The sequence below is a fragment of the Stegostoma tigrinum genome, chromosome 5 (genome assembly GCF_030684315.1).
Source record: "Stegostoma tigrinum isolate sSteTig4 chromosome 5, sSteTig4.hap1, whole genome shotgun sequence".
NCBI classification, from domain to species: domain Eukaryota; kingdom Metazoa; phylum Chordata; class Chondrichthyes; order Orectolobiformes; family Stegostomatidae; genus Stegostoma; species Stegostoma tigrinum.
The window spans coordinates 88,141,711-88,157,553 of NC_081358.1; the positions used below are offsets into that span (position 1 = coordinate 88,141,711).

General features: G+C 42.0%; 1 protein-coding gene and 1 non-coding gene across 2 annotated transcripts in view; both read right to left on the reverse strand.

Moving 5' to 3' along the window:
* tmem64 (transmembrane protein 64) overlaps positions 1 to 15,520 on the reverse strand; it is a 38,404-nt gene extending 22,884 nt beyond the window's left edge. The window contains exons 1-2 of the mRNA XM_048529994.2: positions 15,442 to 15,520; positions 13,990 to 14,727 (exon numbers count right to left, since the gene is read on the reverse strand). Of these exons, the coding sequence (XP_048385951.1) occupies positions 13,990 to 14,685 (696 nt within the window). The 5' untranslated portion in view covers positions 14,686 to 14,727; positions 15,442 to 15,520. The remainder of the gene's footprint in view (positions 1 to 13,989; positions 14,728 to 15,441) is intronic.
* On the reverse strand, positions 3,513 to 3,620 carry LOC125452148 (U6 spliceosomal RNA). The gene has a single exon (XR_007247480.1). It is a non-coding gene; the product is annotated as a U6 spliceosomal RNA (small nuclear RNA).
* Positions 15,521 to 15,843: the final 323 nt, after the last annotated feature.

Consider the following 15,843-nt stretch of genomic DNA (forward strand, 5'->3'; position numbering starts at 1 on the left):
GCAAAGCTTAGAAGGCGAGACTTTTTTCCAGTTTTGTTTTGGGCAGTTCTGTGAAGTTCTAGGACAGAAAATTTTGATTAGCACAGTGCTCCTGAGAAACAGAGAATATGGTAAAACTAGATTCCTTTGAACTAAAGGCGAAGTTTTGAGATAAAATACTGAAGAAGCACATTACAGAGTATTTAAGATCAGTTGCATGTTAACTCCAAGAAGAAGCTATCAGCTTTTCCAGATGAGGAGCTGAATTTATGGCTACCTTAAGCTAATTGAAGTGTTAGAAAATATTTATATTCCTCTGAGAATACTATACAAGATTTTTTTTAATTTGGAATTTTTGCTGCTTGGCCTGCTTTTGAACAAATGGGATTATACTTTTACTTCAGATTTAAAAATGAAGTTTTGAATTTGAGATAAATAAATACCTTGGTTCATTTCACCAATCCTTGCGGTTAATAATCTTTTGTTGATTATTAACTCAATGGCGTTACGAATAATGAGAGGCCTTAGTTAATTACAAGATTGTTATTGGGTTCTGTTGCATGGGAGATGCGGAAAGGCTGTTTCCCCTTGAGAGAGCTAAAAGGGAATAATCTCAGAGCAAACAGTGACCCAGTTAGAATGGAGACGAACAGGAATTTCTTCTGATGGTTGTGAATCTGTGGAATTCTTTACAGAGGGCTGTCAAGTCTAGCTCATTTAATATACTCAAGGCTGAGATAGACAGATTTTTAATCAGTAAGGGGATCAAGGGTTACTGGAAAAGGCAGGAAAATGGGGTTGAGGATCATTAATTCAGCCATGATGGTATTGAATGGTGGAAAAGACTGAAGGAAGCAATCCACCTATTTCAGCTTCCATAATACAAGCCAATTTTTTTTTCACATCACAGAACTATTTCCACAAGGTGGTGCACTGCTGTGGAATGTGCCCTGCCTAAAATTATAGCCATTCAAACATCATCTGAAACTTCAGAGTTGTAACAGTACATCTTTATGTGGACTTTTGCAAATACGTCCCTGCAATTCTAAATAACACCAAAGAATTGTTATAATTTAAAGACAACTGTTCAGGACAACAAGCACATTTATTCATAGAGACAGCATCAACTGGCCAACTGAAGTAAAACAGAACGAAACTACTGTGAAATGCTAACAAATAGCCTTTGCAAATAAGATTATAATAGACAGCTTGTGAATAATGGTGAGAGATTCAGGATCATTGCTAAAAGGACCTACTCTAAACTTAATACAAATTGTTTCAGCACATCACATGGGTTAATTGAAATAACATTGCTCAAATATTTTCATTCCTGGTGTTGACAGATTCTTGCTTTATCAATCTAAGTGGGCAAGATAAAGGTTCAGAATAAAAGTTCAATAATAATTACTTTGTAGATCTCTCTCTACCATGTATTATTTGCCACTAAAAACTGATCTTATCCAACGAGAGTTCATGTCAAACAAAATTATAAATGTACACAAAAATGGTTAATCACAGAATTATTAGTTTCAAAGGTGGTCATTTGGCGTGTCAGGCAATATTGACTGCCACTCTCCTGGCTTCTACCCATATCCCTGCACATCATTACTACTGAAAGAAGAAACATACAATCCAATGTCCTTTTGAATGCCTCAACTGAACCTGCTACCACATCTTCAGGCAATGCATTCTGTACCCTACCAACTTAGCTGAAGGTGACAAACGTGAATTGGCTATAACACGATTGATGAATTGTGGACGCTGGTTGGATAATGCAAAATTTCTGCTGTACAAATATAGCAATTTCCCTACAGTGCAAGCTCACACAAGAACGCAACTATCACGTTATAGGAGAACTACCTGTAAAAAGTGTTTCTGCACTTTCTCCAATGAATTCGCTTCTTTCATGTAACGTGACGCACACAATTGAAGATAATACTCCAGCTGAGGTCTAACAAGTGCGTAATTGCAACATCACCTTCATCCAAGCCCCTATTAATAAAGCAGCAAGCACTGTATGTTTTGTGTGCTACTCCCTCCACTTGTCCTGCCACCTTCAATGATGTGCACACATATACCCAGGCTCTCTGTTCCTGTACCCCTTTTAAAACGTTACACCCATTTTATATTTTTTCCATTTAAAGGAACAATTGCTATTCTTGCCTCTTTAGCAACCAGTTCAAAATAGTACATATTGCAATGCATTGTATCAACGGACTTTTCATTGAATTCACTTCTGGGAGGTGGGCATCACTTGTTGGCCAGCATTCATTGCCCACCCTTAGTTGCTCTTGACAGGGTGACCTATCTTCTTGAACCACTGTAGTCCATGTGCTGTAGGTTGACCTACAATGTCCTCAAGGGGAGGAATTCCAGGGATTTGACCCAGCAGTGAAGGTTAACTGATATATTTCCAGGTCACCATGGTGAATGGCTTGATGGGAACTTGAAGGTAGTGGAGTCCACAGGTGTATGCTGCCCTTGCGCTTCCAGGTGGAAGCAGCTGTGGGTTTGGAAGGTGATATGTAAGAAGCCTTGGTGAACTTCTGCAATGCATGTAGTAGATAGTACACAATGCTACTGCTGAGTATTGGTAGTGGTGCCAGTCAAGCAGGTTGCTTTATCCTGAATGATGATCAAGCTTCTCAAGTGTTGTTGAAGCTCAACCCATAAAGGCACCTGACTGGACTGAGCTAAAATTCAGCATTGCCTATATTATTCATATCCCAAGAATCAAAATATTTACAATATCAAGTTATTATTTCATTAGTCTGAGAGTCAGCTCTTCTCAACTGGACACGAGTCTTCAGATGCCAGCAAGGATACCTTTATAGGCCTGATGGGGCTAGGATTGCAAAGGTCTGGTTCTGATGTAAAACTGTCTTTGGTAATGAGCTTGTCAAATACTTTGCTATTCAGTTCATTCAGCAATGATTGCTTGCAATTAAAATGACAGACTACTCCATTCCACAGGACATGAAACTCCATGTCAATCATACAGTGGAATCAGAGTTGTATGCAGGCTAGACCAAGTAAGGGATGGAAGAACAAAAAGGGGTGTACTTTGCTTCCTGACGGATCAGTGATATTTTTATGACAATTTGATAGCTTTGATGATTTTTCATCAATCCAGATATTACAGACTTAGTAAATTCATTTTTTTGCTACAGCATTTAGTGTCTTGTGAGTTACGCTATTTAGATCTTAGAATCCCTGCAGCGAGTAAACAGGCCCTATGGCCCAACAGGTCCACACAAATCCTCAGAGTATCCCACCCAGATCCATCCCCCTATAACCCACATTATCTGTACATCCCTGAACACTATGGGCAATCGCACACGGTCAATACACCTAGCCTACACATCTTTAGGCTGTAGAAGGAAACTGGAGCACCTGGAGGAAATGCATGCAGAGATGGGGAGAATCTATAAACTCCACACAGACAGTTACCAGAGGGTGGAATCAAACCCTTGTGGGCCCCTGGCGCTGCAAGGCAGCATTGCTAATGACTGAGCCACCATGCCACCCCCAAAAAGTGTGGGGAATGCTTCACGGATTTGCGAGTCATTCCTTGCGCAGTGGCCATGCTAATCTCCTCTGTGCCATACCAATTTTAGTTTACGTGCTGCCAATGTGAGCACAAAATCCAGGGAGTTGAGCTTCCATTTAGCACTGTGAGCCTGACATGATCTGAACACACAACCTTGTTTTAAACAATCCTCACTGAAGCCTACATTTAGAGGAAGATATAGTAGGGTTAAATGCAAGTACTAATTGTAATTTACCAGACAATTTTATAGATGCCAAATTTGGCTAACGTATATGCTTTATTTCTATACTTGATGAACTAGCATCTGAATACGCACACAGCTCAAAAAAATGTGCCCAAATACTGTAATTCAGTCAGTGGATTGCCAAGTGTTTCTTCCCATATAGGAACTGGTGGTAAATTATTGTTAATGCAATCATTTGCCAGCAATTCCAGAGTCAGTAGGACACTAATCAATGAGGCTACGCTTAGAATGCAGTATCTTAAAGTTTTTTTTTAAAATGGGAAGTGCAGAAGCGCACGCAAGCAACATTTCTAGGCAAACCCAAAAATGAGGTATCAACCTGGTGATACTACTAAACAAAAGTACTTGCATGCCAAACAGCATAAGCAGCAAGTGATAGATAGAGCTAAGCAATCCCACAAACAGATCAGGTCTAAGCTCTGCAGTTTTGCCATATATCGTCGAGAATGGTGGTGGACAAATAAACAAGTCAGTGGATGAGGCGGTTCCACAAATATCTCCATCTTTAATGATGGAAGAGCCCAGCACATCAGTGCAGAAGATAAGTCTTAAGCATTCACAGCGATCTTCACCTAGGAGTGCCAAGTGGAAAATCTATCTCAGCCTCCTCCAGTGGTTCCCAGCATTATATATACTAGTCTTCAGCCAATTCGATTCATTCCACATGAAATCAAGAAACGGTTAGAGACACCGGATATGGCAAAGCTAATGTGCCCTGACGACATTCCGGCAATACACTGAAGATTTGTGCTCCAGAACTTTCCACTCCTCTTACCGAGCTGTTCCAGTAGAGTTATAACGCTGGTATCTACCCAACAATGTGGAAAATTGCCCTGGAATGACCTGTATGTAAAACGCAGGACAAATTCCAAGCTGGCCAATTACGACCCCAGTCAACTCTCACCCTTGCATCGTTTTACTGATGATTGTCATCAGTGCTATCAAGAAGTTCCTGCTCAGCAATAACCTGCTCCGACATGCCCAGTTTGGGTTCCATCAGAGACACTCTGAATTCATTATGGCCTTAATGCAAACATGAACAAAAGTGCTAAATTCCAGAAGTGAAGCGAGTGGCAGTCCTTTACAAACAAGGCTGCATTCGACCAAAGGTGGCATCAAAGAACTCTAGTAAAATCACTGGGTATTCGGGGAAAACATTCCACTGGTTAGTGTCACACCTGGCACATAGAAAGATTTGTGGCTGTTGGAGGTCAGTTATCTTATCTCCAGGACATCTCTGCAGGTGTTTCTCAGGGTAGTGCCCTCAGCCCAACTATCTTCAGGTGCTTCAACAACGACCTTCCCTCCATCCGAAGGTCAGAAGTGGCAATGTGCAATCATCGGTGAACAAATGTTTAACACTATTCACGATTCCTCAGATACTGAAGCAGTCCATATTCAAAAGCGATAAAATCAGAGAAGTATCTTGGGCTTGGTCTTGGGCTGACAAGTGGCAAGTAATATTTGTGCTACACAAATGCCAGGCTATGACCATCATCAATAAGAAACAATCTAACCATCACCCTCGACATTCAATGGTGTTACCCTTCCCTTTTGTGCAGATGTGCTAGGTTCTTCCATCATTCAGGATGTTCCCACCATTGAATACCCCTATCAACATTTTGGGGCATACCACTGACCAGAAACTCAACTGGACTCACCACATAAACACGGTGGTGACAAAAGCAGGTTAGAGGCTAGGAATACTTCGGCGAGTATCTCACCTCCTGACCTGCCAAAGCCAGTCCATCACCTACAAGGCACAAGTTAGGAGTGTGATCAAATACTCACTACTTGCCTGCGTGGGTTCAGACCCAGCAAGCATCCACTCCCTCCACCATCAACACTCAGTATACACTGCTGCTACTATCTATAAGATGCACTGCAGAAATTCAAAGATTGTCAGACAGCTCGTTCCAAACCCATGAACACTTCTATCTCAAAAGACAAGGTCAACAGGTACCTACCAATACCACCACCTGCAAGTTTCCCTTCAAGCCAATCATCACTCTGACTGGGAAATATATCACCACTCCTTCACTGTTGCTAACATTGTGGGTCAACCCACAGCAGTGAGACCGCAAGAAAGCAGCTCCACACTAGCACTTTCTCAAGGGCAATCAGTAATGGGCTATAAATGCTGGCCAGCCAATGTCCACACCCAAACAATGAATAAAAGAATAAAAATATAACACTCACTGGAAAATAGTCAAACAAGCATTTCACTGATAGAATGTCTTAAAAAGCAGTTAAGTTGGAACAAAATGCAAATATACCACACCGAACTGGTGTTGATTTGGAATGCTTAAGAAGTTGCATTTTCAGACTACAGGGATCAGCAGTTTTATTTTGTAAAGTTATATAGAAGATTGATGCATATAAAGCTTGACTTGAATGCTGCATTCACAATTTTTATAAGTTTAAAAACACACTGGGACATAACTTGAAGTTAATTTTTGGACATCACAATGAACACAATCTACAGTCAGTTTCATTAGTTTACATAATGCTTTTTATTCTCCATATAATTCAGGTTGACTTCAAATTCATGGAAAATTTGCTTAAAACAGCCATGCATCAGAACAATTGTGGAAGCTCAAAATATTAAAATTGTATTTCAACCAGACATACTACTCATCTCATTGTGAGTCTGTAAATACAATTCTAATCTTGAAGGCAAATCCAACTCCATACTAATTACATTCATTTCACATACAATTGAAATTAAGACCAATTAAGTTCAGAGTCATCATTTGATCAAAATAAATAAAAATTGTCAAGAGTTTACAAGATGTAACTAAATGGCTCAGGAAACAATGCCAGGGAAACTCAAATCAACATAATTTGCATCAGCAGACAATTATAATTAAAAAAGGAATGGGCGACACAATGGCTCAACTCCGCCCTCCAGCAAGTGCCTGTGTTGGGTTTGCATAGTTCCGTGTCTGCGTGGGTTTTCTCCAGGTCCTCCGGTTTCCTCCATCACTCCAAAAACATATAGCTAAGGCGGACTAGTCATGCTAAATTGCCCATAGTGTCCAGGTATGTGCAAGCTAGCTTAATTAACCATGGAAATTGCAGGGATAGGGTTGGTGGGAGGGGTCTGAGAGGCTGCGTCTGGGTGTGATGCTCTCCAGACAGTCACTGTGGACTCAATGGAACAAACAGTCTGCTTCAATACTGTAGGGATTCTATGGTTCAAGACAAAGGAGCCTCAAAAGAACCAACAAAACCAAGAAAAACAAAAATTGGGATAAAAAGGAAATTTCTGGAAAAACTCAGCAAGTATAGCAGCATCTGTGGAGAGATATCAGAGTTACGTTTTGGGTCCAGTGTCCTTTCTTCAGAAAGACAGTTCTTTTGGTTTTTTGTTTAATTTCAAAAATAAACTACCAACATCAACCTTACCAATAGCCTCCACCGCAATAGCCACAATGTTCAGACATCCACTCTTCATGACCAATTTGGAGGCTACTCAGGATCTAATTATTTTTAAACTTTAAACTTTTTAGACGCACTTACTACCAATCTGTGTAGCATTATTTATTCTCCTCACATTTAATAATTAATAAGATGACTCTTGACTCCCTCTAAAACGTAAGTTCATGTGGTTAGGGAGAAAAAGTATCCACAAGGGCAAGGATAAATTTAAAACTAAACATGCTGGAATTAATTGAGAATGTTGTGAAAAAAGAGGGGAACCTGTCTATCCCTCCACATCCAGAAAGCTTAACAGTTTGGAGTATCTCATCTATAACCGTAACAAATTGAGGAACCTTGCCTGCAATTTGGTTGCACTCTGCCATACTGCACAAACTACCATTAGATATTTCCATTCTCACCACTGCCTGTTACTAATCCAAGTATCTTACTGATTCTACCACATTAACAAATTATTCCATTACCAAGTCCTACAGACCAAATACTTCAGCAACATTGCCATAAAATTTGCAAGTAGCATTGACTTCACTTCTCTGAAGAGTTTCAGATTCAAAAGTACATTATTCCAACATGTGATACCTTTCAAGCCAAGCCAATTTGTGCTTCCCTTTTGCTGCAGCACGTTAACAATTTTACTTATTTGTTTAATCTCTCACTAACTTTTTAATGCTGGGTCCAGTATTTCCCAGTGAAAGTAATTCAAGAAAGCAGAGATTAGACTGATCTCCTTGGAATACAAATTAAGATCTGACAGAAGTTTTCCAGATCATGAGGGGTCAGGACAGTAAATAAGGAGAAATTGTTCTGCTTATGAAAGAATAGAGAACAAGAGGGCATAGATTTAATGTGATTCATATATGTAACAAATGTGATGCGAGAAACAATTTTTTCATAAAATGAGTAGTTTAGGCTTGGAATGCACTAGCGAAGCTATCAAATTGGTTCAATTGCGGCATTCAAGACAGCAGATGATTATTTGACTGACGTGCAACACCATGGGGAAAGGGCAGAGAATGACACTGAGTCATAAAGCTCATTGTACAGCCTATGCAATGGCCTCCTTTGGCACGGTAGCTTTGTGAACTTACCAAAATTGCCCATTTCAACTTACACACTGGAAATACGCCACAGGTCCTACAGTCATGCAGCATGGAAACATGTCAAAAACATCAGTTCAACTCATCCACACTGACCAGTCATCCCAACGTGACCCAGTCACATTTGCCAACATTTGACCCCTATCCCTCTAAACACTTCCTATACACATACCCATCCAGTTGCCTTTTAAAAATGTTGTAATTGTATCCACTTCTTCAAGCAGCTCATTCCATACATATACCACCCTCTGCATAAAAATGTTACCCCTCTGGTCCTTTTTAAATCTTTCCCCTCTCACCTTGTACCTATTAGACATCTTCAGCTGAGTGTAACAGAATTAATGGAGAAAATTTGATGAATAATGTGCCATTCCCAGTAGCATGACCAGAAACATTCGCTCACTTGTTTCCTGTTCCTCCCCCCACCCCTACTCCCACACACCCCATTTCCCATATGATCCAAATTTAAAATTTAAGTGCCACCAGTAGGGCCACAGGAAATACTTGAGATTCAAAAGTGGGGATGCTTTTATGCAGTGAAGCACATCAACTAACAATTTTACAATGAGTGAGTTATAAAAAGAGGCTCCTGAAAAAAAAAATTCACAAACACAGATTTGAAATCCAACTCCATTAATGGTTCTGGCTACTGCCACTGCAACCGCAGAGGACGCACTCACAGCACTTGTGAGACTACTGCTAGCAACACAGCAGCAAGGTGCCTGCAACAAAAAGGAGCAATAAAATACATTTGCAAATGTTTTAAATGGATTAAAATCTCAGGATCATGATTCTCTCACTCCCTACCACCGATTGCCATGCTGTCTCACTGTTCACTGCCACTAGGAACAAGGCCGTGAGTGGGAAGGAGGCAGTGAAGGGTCAGGAGTGAAATGGCCAGAAGGTAGCAAGCAGAGAGATAAGCAGGACGAACATGCTCACAAAGGCAGAGTCAATGCAGACCTCTGACTATAGGCACCTACTGAATTATCAACAGCGTAAACTTTCCGCAGTCAGAGCCAATCTATATGGAAAATGAAACAAAGTTGATATTTCAGGTTGATGACCAGCTGTCAAACATTTTAGGTCATAAAAAATGACAACAAAGCATCAACCTCATTAACCTTTCTCCTCAGGTGTTACTTGATCCAAGTGTTATTTCTAACAATTCCTTTTTATTTTCAGCTCTAAAGCATTTTGCCCGTGCATCCATAATACTGTTTCACATCAAAACCAGAGTATATTTTATAACTGTTTCGAAAAATTGTTTTCTTAAAAGCCTCATATTGCCAAAACACACTATCTTTTTGTATAAAGCCACTGAACTGATGTGTAAATTTCCAAAATATGTACACACAGATACATAACAAGATCATTCAACTCTGCATAATTTTAAAAGATAAACACACAATATTGAGATTCAAGTTTATGTAGTCCTACAAAGATGGAGACAGTCAACCTGTGTTTTCAGGTTAAGAACGCACTGCATAGGTTCAACTTCTTCAACAATCAGGTTACTTTAATCCCTTGGTACTTGACACCTGCTCTTACAAAGCTGTTTTGTAAATCTCTGCTCCCTGTGGAATGCTTTTATGTTTTGCTGAAAGACATTCGCCATTTGCAAACTTGCCCGCCCAAGCTTTCCCACTTTCAAGAAGAAACTGAAAGTACAACTCACTTTTCCTGCAGCAGTACATTATGGAGCAGAAACAGCCTATTTCCAAGGTGTCTAACTGAGTATATCAGACAACGTACCAATTAATTAAAAAGCCAATATGTTTTAAGCAGAGATAGTAGGAACTGCAGATGCTGGAGAATCTGAGATAACAAGGTGTAGAGCTGGATGAACACAGCAGGCCGAGCAGCATCAGAGGAGCAGAAAGGCTGACGTTTCAGGCCTTAGCACTTTCAATATTCAGTTTTTTTTGTAGGACTGACAATTCTAAAATGGGCCTACACAACATTTTTCTCCATTTAAAACTCGCATCAAACTTCTGTTGTGGAAGAGCTATATCTATTACTATTATTCACAGTACACTTTACAACTATATGTACAAAAAGTAATTTTAAAAAATAAACCTTGTTCATATTTAATAAAAAACCTTCTCCTGCTGACTACCATTCCTTTGTGTTGTGCAAGGGCTTGGGTGAGGAGCAAAGAGAAGGAAGCTAGTTGAGAGTGGCTGCAATTGGGAGAGATGCAACCAAGAGAATTGGCAAGCAGGCTAAATTCTGGCATAGCTTCATGCACTGACAAGTGAGTTTTGGTTGTAAACCCATGTCACTTATCATGTCAAGTTAGGTTGTTGATCTTTACTTCCCCAGTTTAGGGGAGTGTGTCATTTCTTTGCTCATTAGCAAGAGTAGTAACAAAATTAATTTTACCATCAGGAAGTGCACAGCACCTGATGGACTGCGGCACGGTCATACCATGCCATTTACAAGGCAGGAAGCATAAAGCAAAGTGATCCCTAACCCAAAGATCCTTTCCAAGCTAGACATCATCATAGCTTGGAAATAAAGTACCTTCCCTCATTGTCACTGGGTCAAAAATCACAGAACTCCCTTTGTAACAGCACTGGGAGCAACTTCACAACATGGACTACAACAGTCCACATAAAACTCACCACTTCTTTTAATGTAATTATGATGAGCAATAAATCACACCCACATCAAATAACTCCAATATCTCTCTCACGTTAGGAGCTTAAATTTAAACTACCACACAAATTCCATTCAGACTTAATGTTCTACATTGTATTACCATTCATCTGACAGTCTCAGCTGATGTGGTCCCACTAAATTACATCTGCATCTTATCAGCCTAATCCCCAAGCCCCAATGGTATTTGACTTTTATTCTGATATGTCTTGCAGCATTCACCCATATTGGTTCCACAGCAGCAAATTTCACTTTGTTCCTCTCTCCACTTTCTAAGTCATTTACTTTGAACATAGACGCGTCATTGAATATTGAAACATTCAAGTGACGGTAATCATTCATTCTGATTCACCTCCCTGAACAAATAACCCTTCCTGGTAATGTGCCACTTTCTACTGGATGGGTCTCACTGTGGTGCTGAAATCAAATTAATTTCCAACATAGAAAACAGGGCCCAGAAGTAGGGTATTCACAACCCTTCGAGTTTGCTATGCTATTCATTATGATCATCACCAATTATCAAACCCAATTGCTTGTTCCTGCTTTTCCCTCAAATGCTTGATCCTTTTAGCCCCAGCTATATCCAACTCCTCCCTGACGTCATACAGTTTGGCATACTTTCTGTGGTGGCAGTTTTACTCTCTCGGTGAAGAAATTTCTCCTCGTCTCAGTCCAAAATGGTTTATCTCGTATTCTTAGGCCATGACCTCCAGTTCTGGACTCCCCACCTTTGGGAAGATCGTTCCTGTGTCTACCCTGTCCAGTCCTGTTAACCTTTTATAGGTTTCTCAGATTCCTCTCATTCTTCCAAACTTGAGTGAATACAATCCGAACCAATTCAACCTCTCCTCATACATCAGTTCCTCTATACAAAGAAACAGCCTAGTAAACCTTCGCTGTATTCCTTCTTTAGCAAGAGCATCTTTCCTCAAATAAGGAGTTCAAAACTGTACACACATACATATAGTGAGGTCAAAAATATTTGCGACGTTTAAATAGAACATCAATTACTTTGTATGAAGAAGAAAGGAGTAATAGTCATTCAGGCTCTTGAACTTGCTCCACCACTCAAAATCAGGACAATCTGCATCTCAATACTATCAAGCCACCAATGTTCACATTGTTCAATCTCCTTCTCAAACGAATCTTGAAATTGTCAATTAGTATCCATATTTTAAAGTAAAGTGATCCAGATTCCCACATTCCTGAGAGAGAAAGAAAGTGGCACAGATCTAATTTTAAAATTATGATCACTTGCTCTGTATTTGCCCATCAGTTTTTCCATATGCTGAAATTGTTTCTAGCAAGTTTTTAAAATGGGATTTTGCATTGGCTACAATTATACTGCAAAAGCAAAATATTGAGAGCTGGAAATCTGAAGTATAAAAAGGTTGTAAACATTAGACAGTCAGAGAGCCATCTGCAAAGCCAAACAGTTACATTTCAGGTCAATGAGACTGAAATATTTACTCTCTCTCTCTCTCTCTCTCTATAGTGAAATACTGCCACGCTTGGGAGTATTTCTTACATTTTCTCAACTATTACAGTTGTACTCTATTGGGTAGAAAGGGCAAAGACTGGAGGTACAGGGCCGAGCATGGAACCACTAACTGATGCAATCCCAATTTTTAGCTCTGAGCCAATACTTGGGCAAGCACAGTGGTACGTATTATTTATTTCAAAGTTGCTTCACTAAGCAGACCAGAGTCATCATAACACTACAACAACTTGACCTAAGTCCACACCAGATCTCATACGAGCTCTCCTACCAGTCCCATTCTTCCCCGCAAATCCCAAAGTCTTGTAGGTATCTTTTCCTCAACTTCCACTCCAATTTCCTTTTGAAATCACTCTGGTCATCCTTGCAGTAGCCAACTTCAGGTTCTGATGAACAGTCACTAGCTCTGTTTTTTCCTTACAAGTATGTGGTCGGTTTCTCCAGCAATTTCTGTTTATGTTTCAGGTCAGTGCCGCTGCCTGTATTTAAAAAAGCTCCTCCTCCTATTCTCCCCTTCCATCTCTTACCAAAACCATAAATGTGTTCTCTAATTCTTGACCCATCTATAAATAGGAACAGCCCATCTGTCTACCTATCAATTTAGCACATCTCAAAGATTTCCCCTCAGGCATCGCTTTGGAATAAAGAACACCTCCAGCTTCTCCAACCTAACATGAGAGCTAAATTCCCTAATCCGTACTGTCATTCTGCATAATGCCTTCATACCCTCGCAAGGACGTCCTCTCATCTTTCGTGGAGTGTGGCAACCAGTTGTCACTGACCATTGGTTGGGGGACTTGCAGGATGCACAAAATAGCAAAAGGAAGTGCCCAAACTAAAATACAAGTTTCCTCTTTTAAGAGTATCTTATCATATGCGCCAATGGGTGAAAAATAATTATGTATGATTCTGAGCAGTCACGTTTGACTTCAAGAATAAAGAACTGTCAGCTAATGGAAAAGTGTCTGAAGTATCACTGTTGCAGGTCTAAATTAAATTTAATTTTGGGTTGCACCATGTTAAGTGCACTGCTACTCCCATTCCCCAAGCAATAGCAGTAATTTTCAGTCTGGAGGAACCACCACGAAGTCTCCATGGAAATTAAACAAATACTCTACCACGCCGCCCACTTGTCTGATATTGGAAGCCAAAGAGTTTTAGAAGTATCTGAGAAGCACTGTAATTGAGTCAAAGTGCAACTCGGAATGCTCTAATTTATCAATGCACATTCCCTAGACACTATATCCGGCAAAGCAGTCTCTCATTAAACTAATTTTACATAAAACTGCTTAAATTCTGATTTCAAAACAGACACCAAGACTTATTCTTGTCTAGATGGGTGTGGGGGGGGGGGGTATCCAATATACCAAGATTTGGATTTGTTACTTCTGAGCAATAAACTGTCAAAACCAAAGTCCGCAGCAGTTTCACTTTGGATTGTTTACAATCGTCATACTACTGCTACAGGTTCAAGTGGTCCTTAGTGCTCCGAATATCGACTTTAAATACTGATACTCACCGAGAACACTGCATTCTGTAGCCCGAATGGAATGGGCGTGAGTCTGGCCAAAGCGACCACCTTCAGTCCGCTGCCTCCTTCCACCACTCGGACCACGGCGGTGAGCTGCTCGTTGGACCGGACCTTAGAGACGACCCACGCTGCCAGCAGCCGTTTGCAAAGCAGGTGAGCGATGAAAGTGCCGATCAGCACCCCGACAACCACAAGTCCCAAGCCCAGCACGAAGCCGTACAGGTAGCCGGCGGCCACGTTTAGCACGATGTAGCCCCAGCTGCAGGGGAAAGAGACGGCGATGAAGCCCACAACGAAGAGCAATGCCCCGACCAAGCTGTCCAAGCCCTCCACCCACAGCAGCAGTTCCTTCAGGTAGCGCCGCAGCAGCGCCAGCGAGGAGAAGCACACCAGGGTCAGCAGGCAGACCAGCAGGAAGCTCTTGAGGCAGCAGCCGTTCAGGCAGCAGGTGGCCTTGGGGTCCCCCAGGATAGGCAGCTCGCTCTCCAGCCCCTGCTCCTGCAGGCTCAGCTCAGGCTTCACCTGCACCCGCTCATCGTAAGAAGCCGCCTCCCCCTGGGCCAGCAGCAGGGAGTTGGGGCAGGGTCTCTGCAAACCCCGGCTCAGTGCCCAGTGCTGACCTTTGCTCAACTTCTTCAACACTTTGCTCAGTATCTGCAGGGGGCCACCGCCAGAGTGCCACATGTCCGGGTCACGGGGAGGAGAAAAATCCAGTCTTTCGGCCAACTACAAACAGAGAGAGAGAGAGAGAGAGACACACACACACACACACAGAGAGAAACAAGCCAACAATCTATTCAGCCAAAAGAAAACAAGCTGCAAACATTTTCTGTTTTCAGGAATGGAGGGGGGGGGGGGACTGGATGGGCGGAGGAAGATCACAAATCATAAAATCCGATTTCCCTCTGAAAAACAGATTCACTTTTTTTGAGCGGGGCTGCGGGGGAGTAGGTCGCACCGCTTCGTTCCCAGCGCAGAGCTGGGGCGAACGGAAGCGAGTGGCAGAAGAGTTGAAAAAAAATGTTGGTTGACTGCAGCTGCAGTGGTTACCCCGCTTAGGGGGGAGGAGAGAAGGAGAAGGGGAGTGGAGGAAGAAAGGAGGAGGGGAGTGGAGGAAGAAAGGAGATGAGGATGTCCCCGCAAGGCCGAGCGTTCGTGAAACAAAACGACAGGGGGAGGAGAAATAAAAGGATGTTTCTATTTCCTCCTCCCCTCAGACGATCCCGGTGTCTGTGCAGCGGAAGCAGCTGCAGTAGCTGGAGAGCCGGAGACGGCTTTCTGCTGCCACGTCCTGTCTCATGGTTCCTCCGGGGTGGGGGAAAGAGGAGAGAAAGAAAAAAAAACCCTGACAGCCCCACAGAGCAGCAGCGGCGGCGGCTCCTCCGCCAACCCTCCCCGTAGGACACACGCCGCTCCCGGGCTACAAGAAGCGCGAGGCACCTTGTGAGCTGCAGAGAGGCCGCCTCGCGCCGGCGCCACAACTGCTATCCGCGCGCCCGCCCACTACCGCCGCGCGTCACCGCACGCGCACACTTTCAAAACAAGTCCCCCCGTAACCAAATTCCGTCAACGTCGGATCCCCGTTCACCTCGTTTGGGGTTGGGGGTACGGGTGGGAGACGTGACCTTGCATAGTTAACTGATCATTAATGAAGCACAAACAAACGCAGCAGCAACCACAGCAATTAAAAAAAACCTTCGAAACAAAACCAAGAACTGAGAAATCCGAAACAAACACAAAATTTCTGGAGAAATTCAAAGAAAACAGAAGCTGGAATCTGTACCCAAGCACATCACTGCAGATGCTAGTACTGGAAACAACTAATACTGGAGATCACAGCGG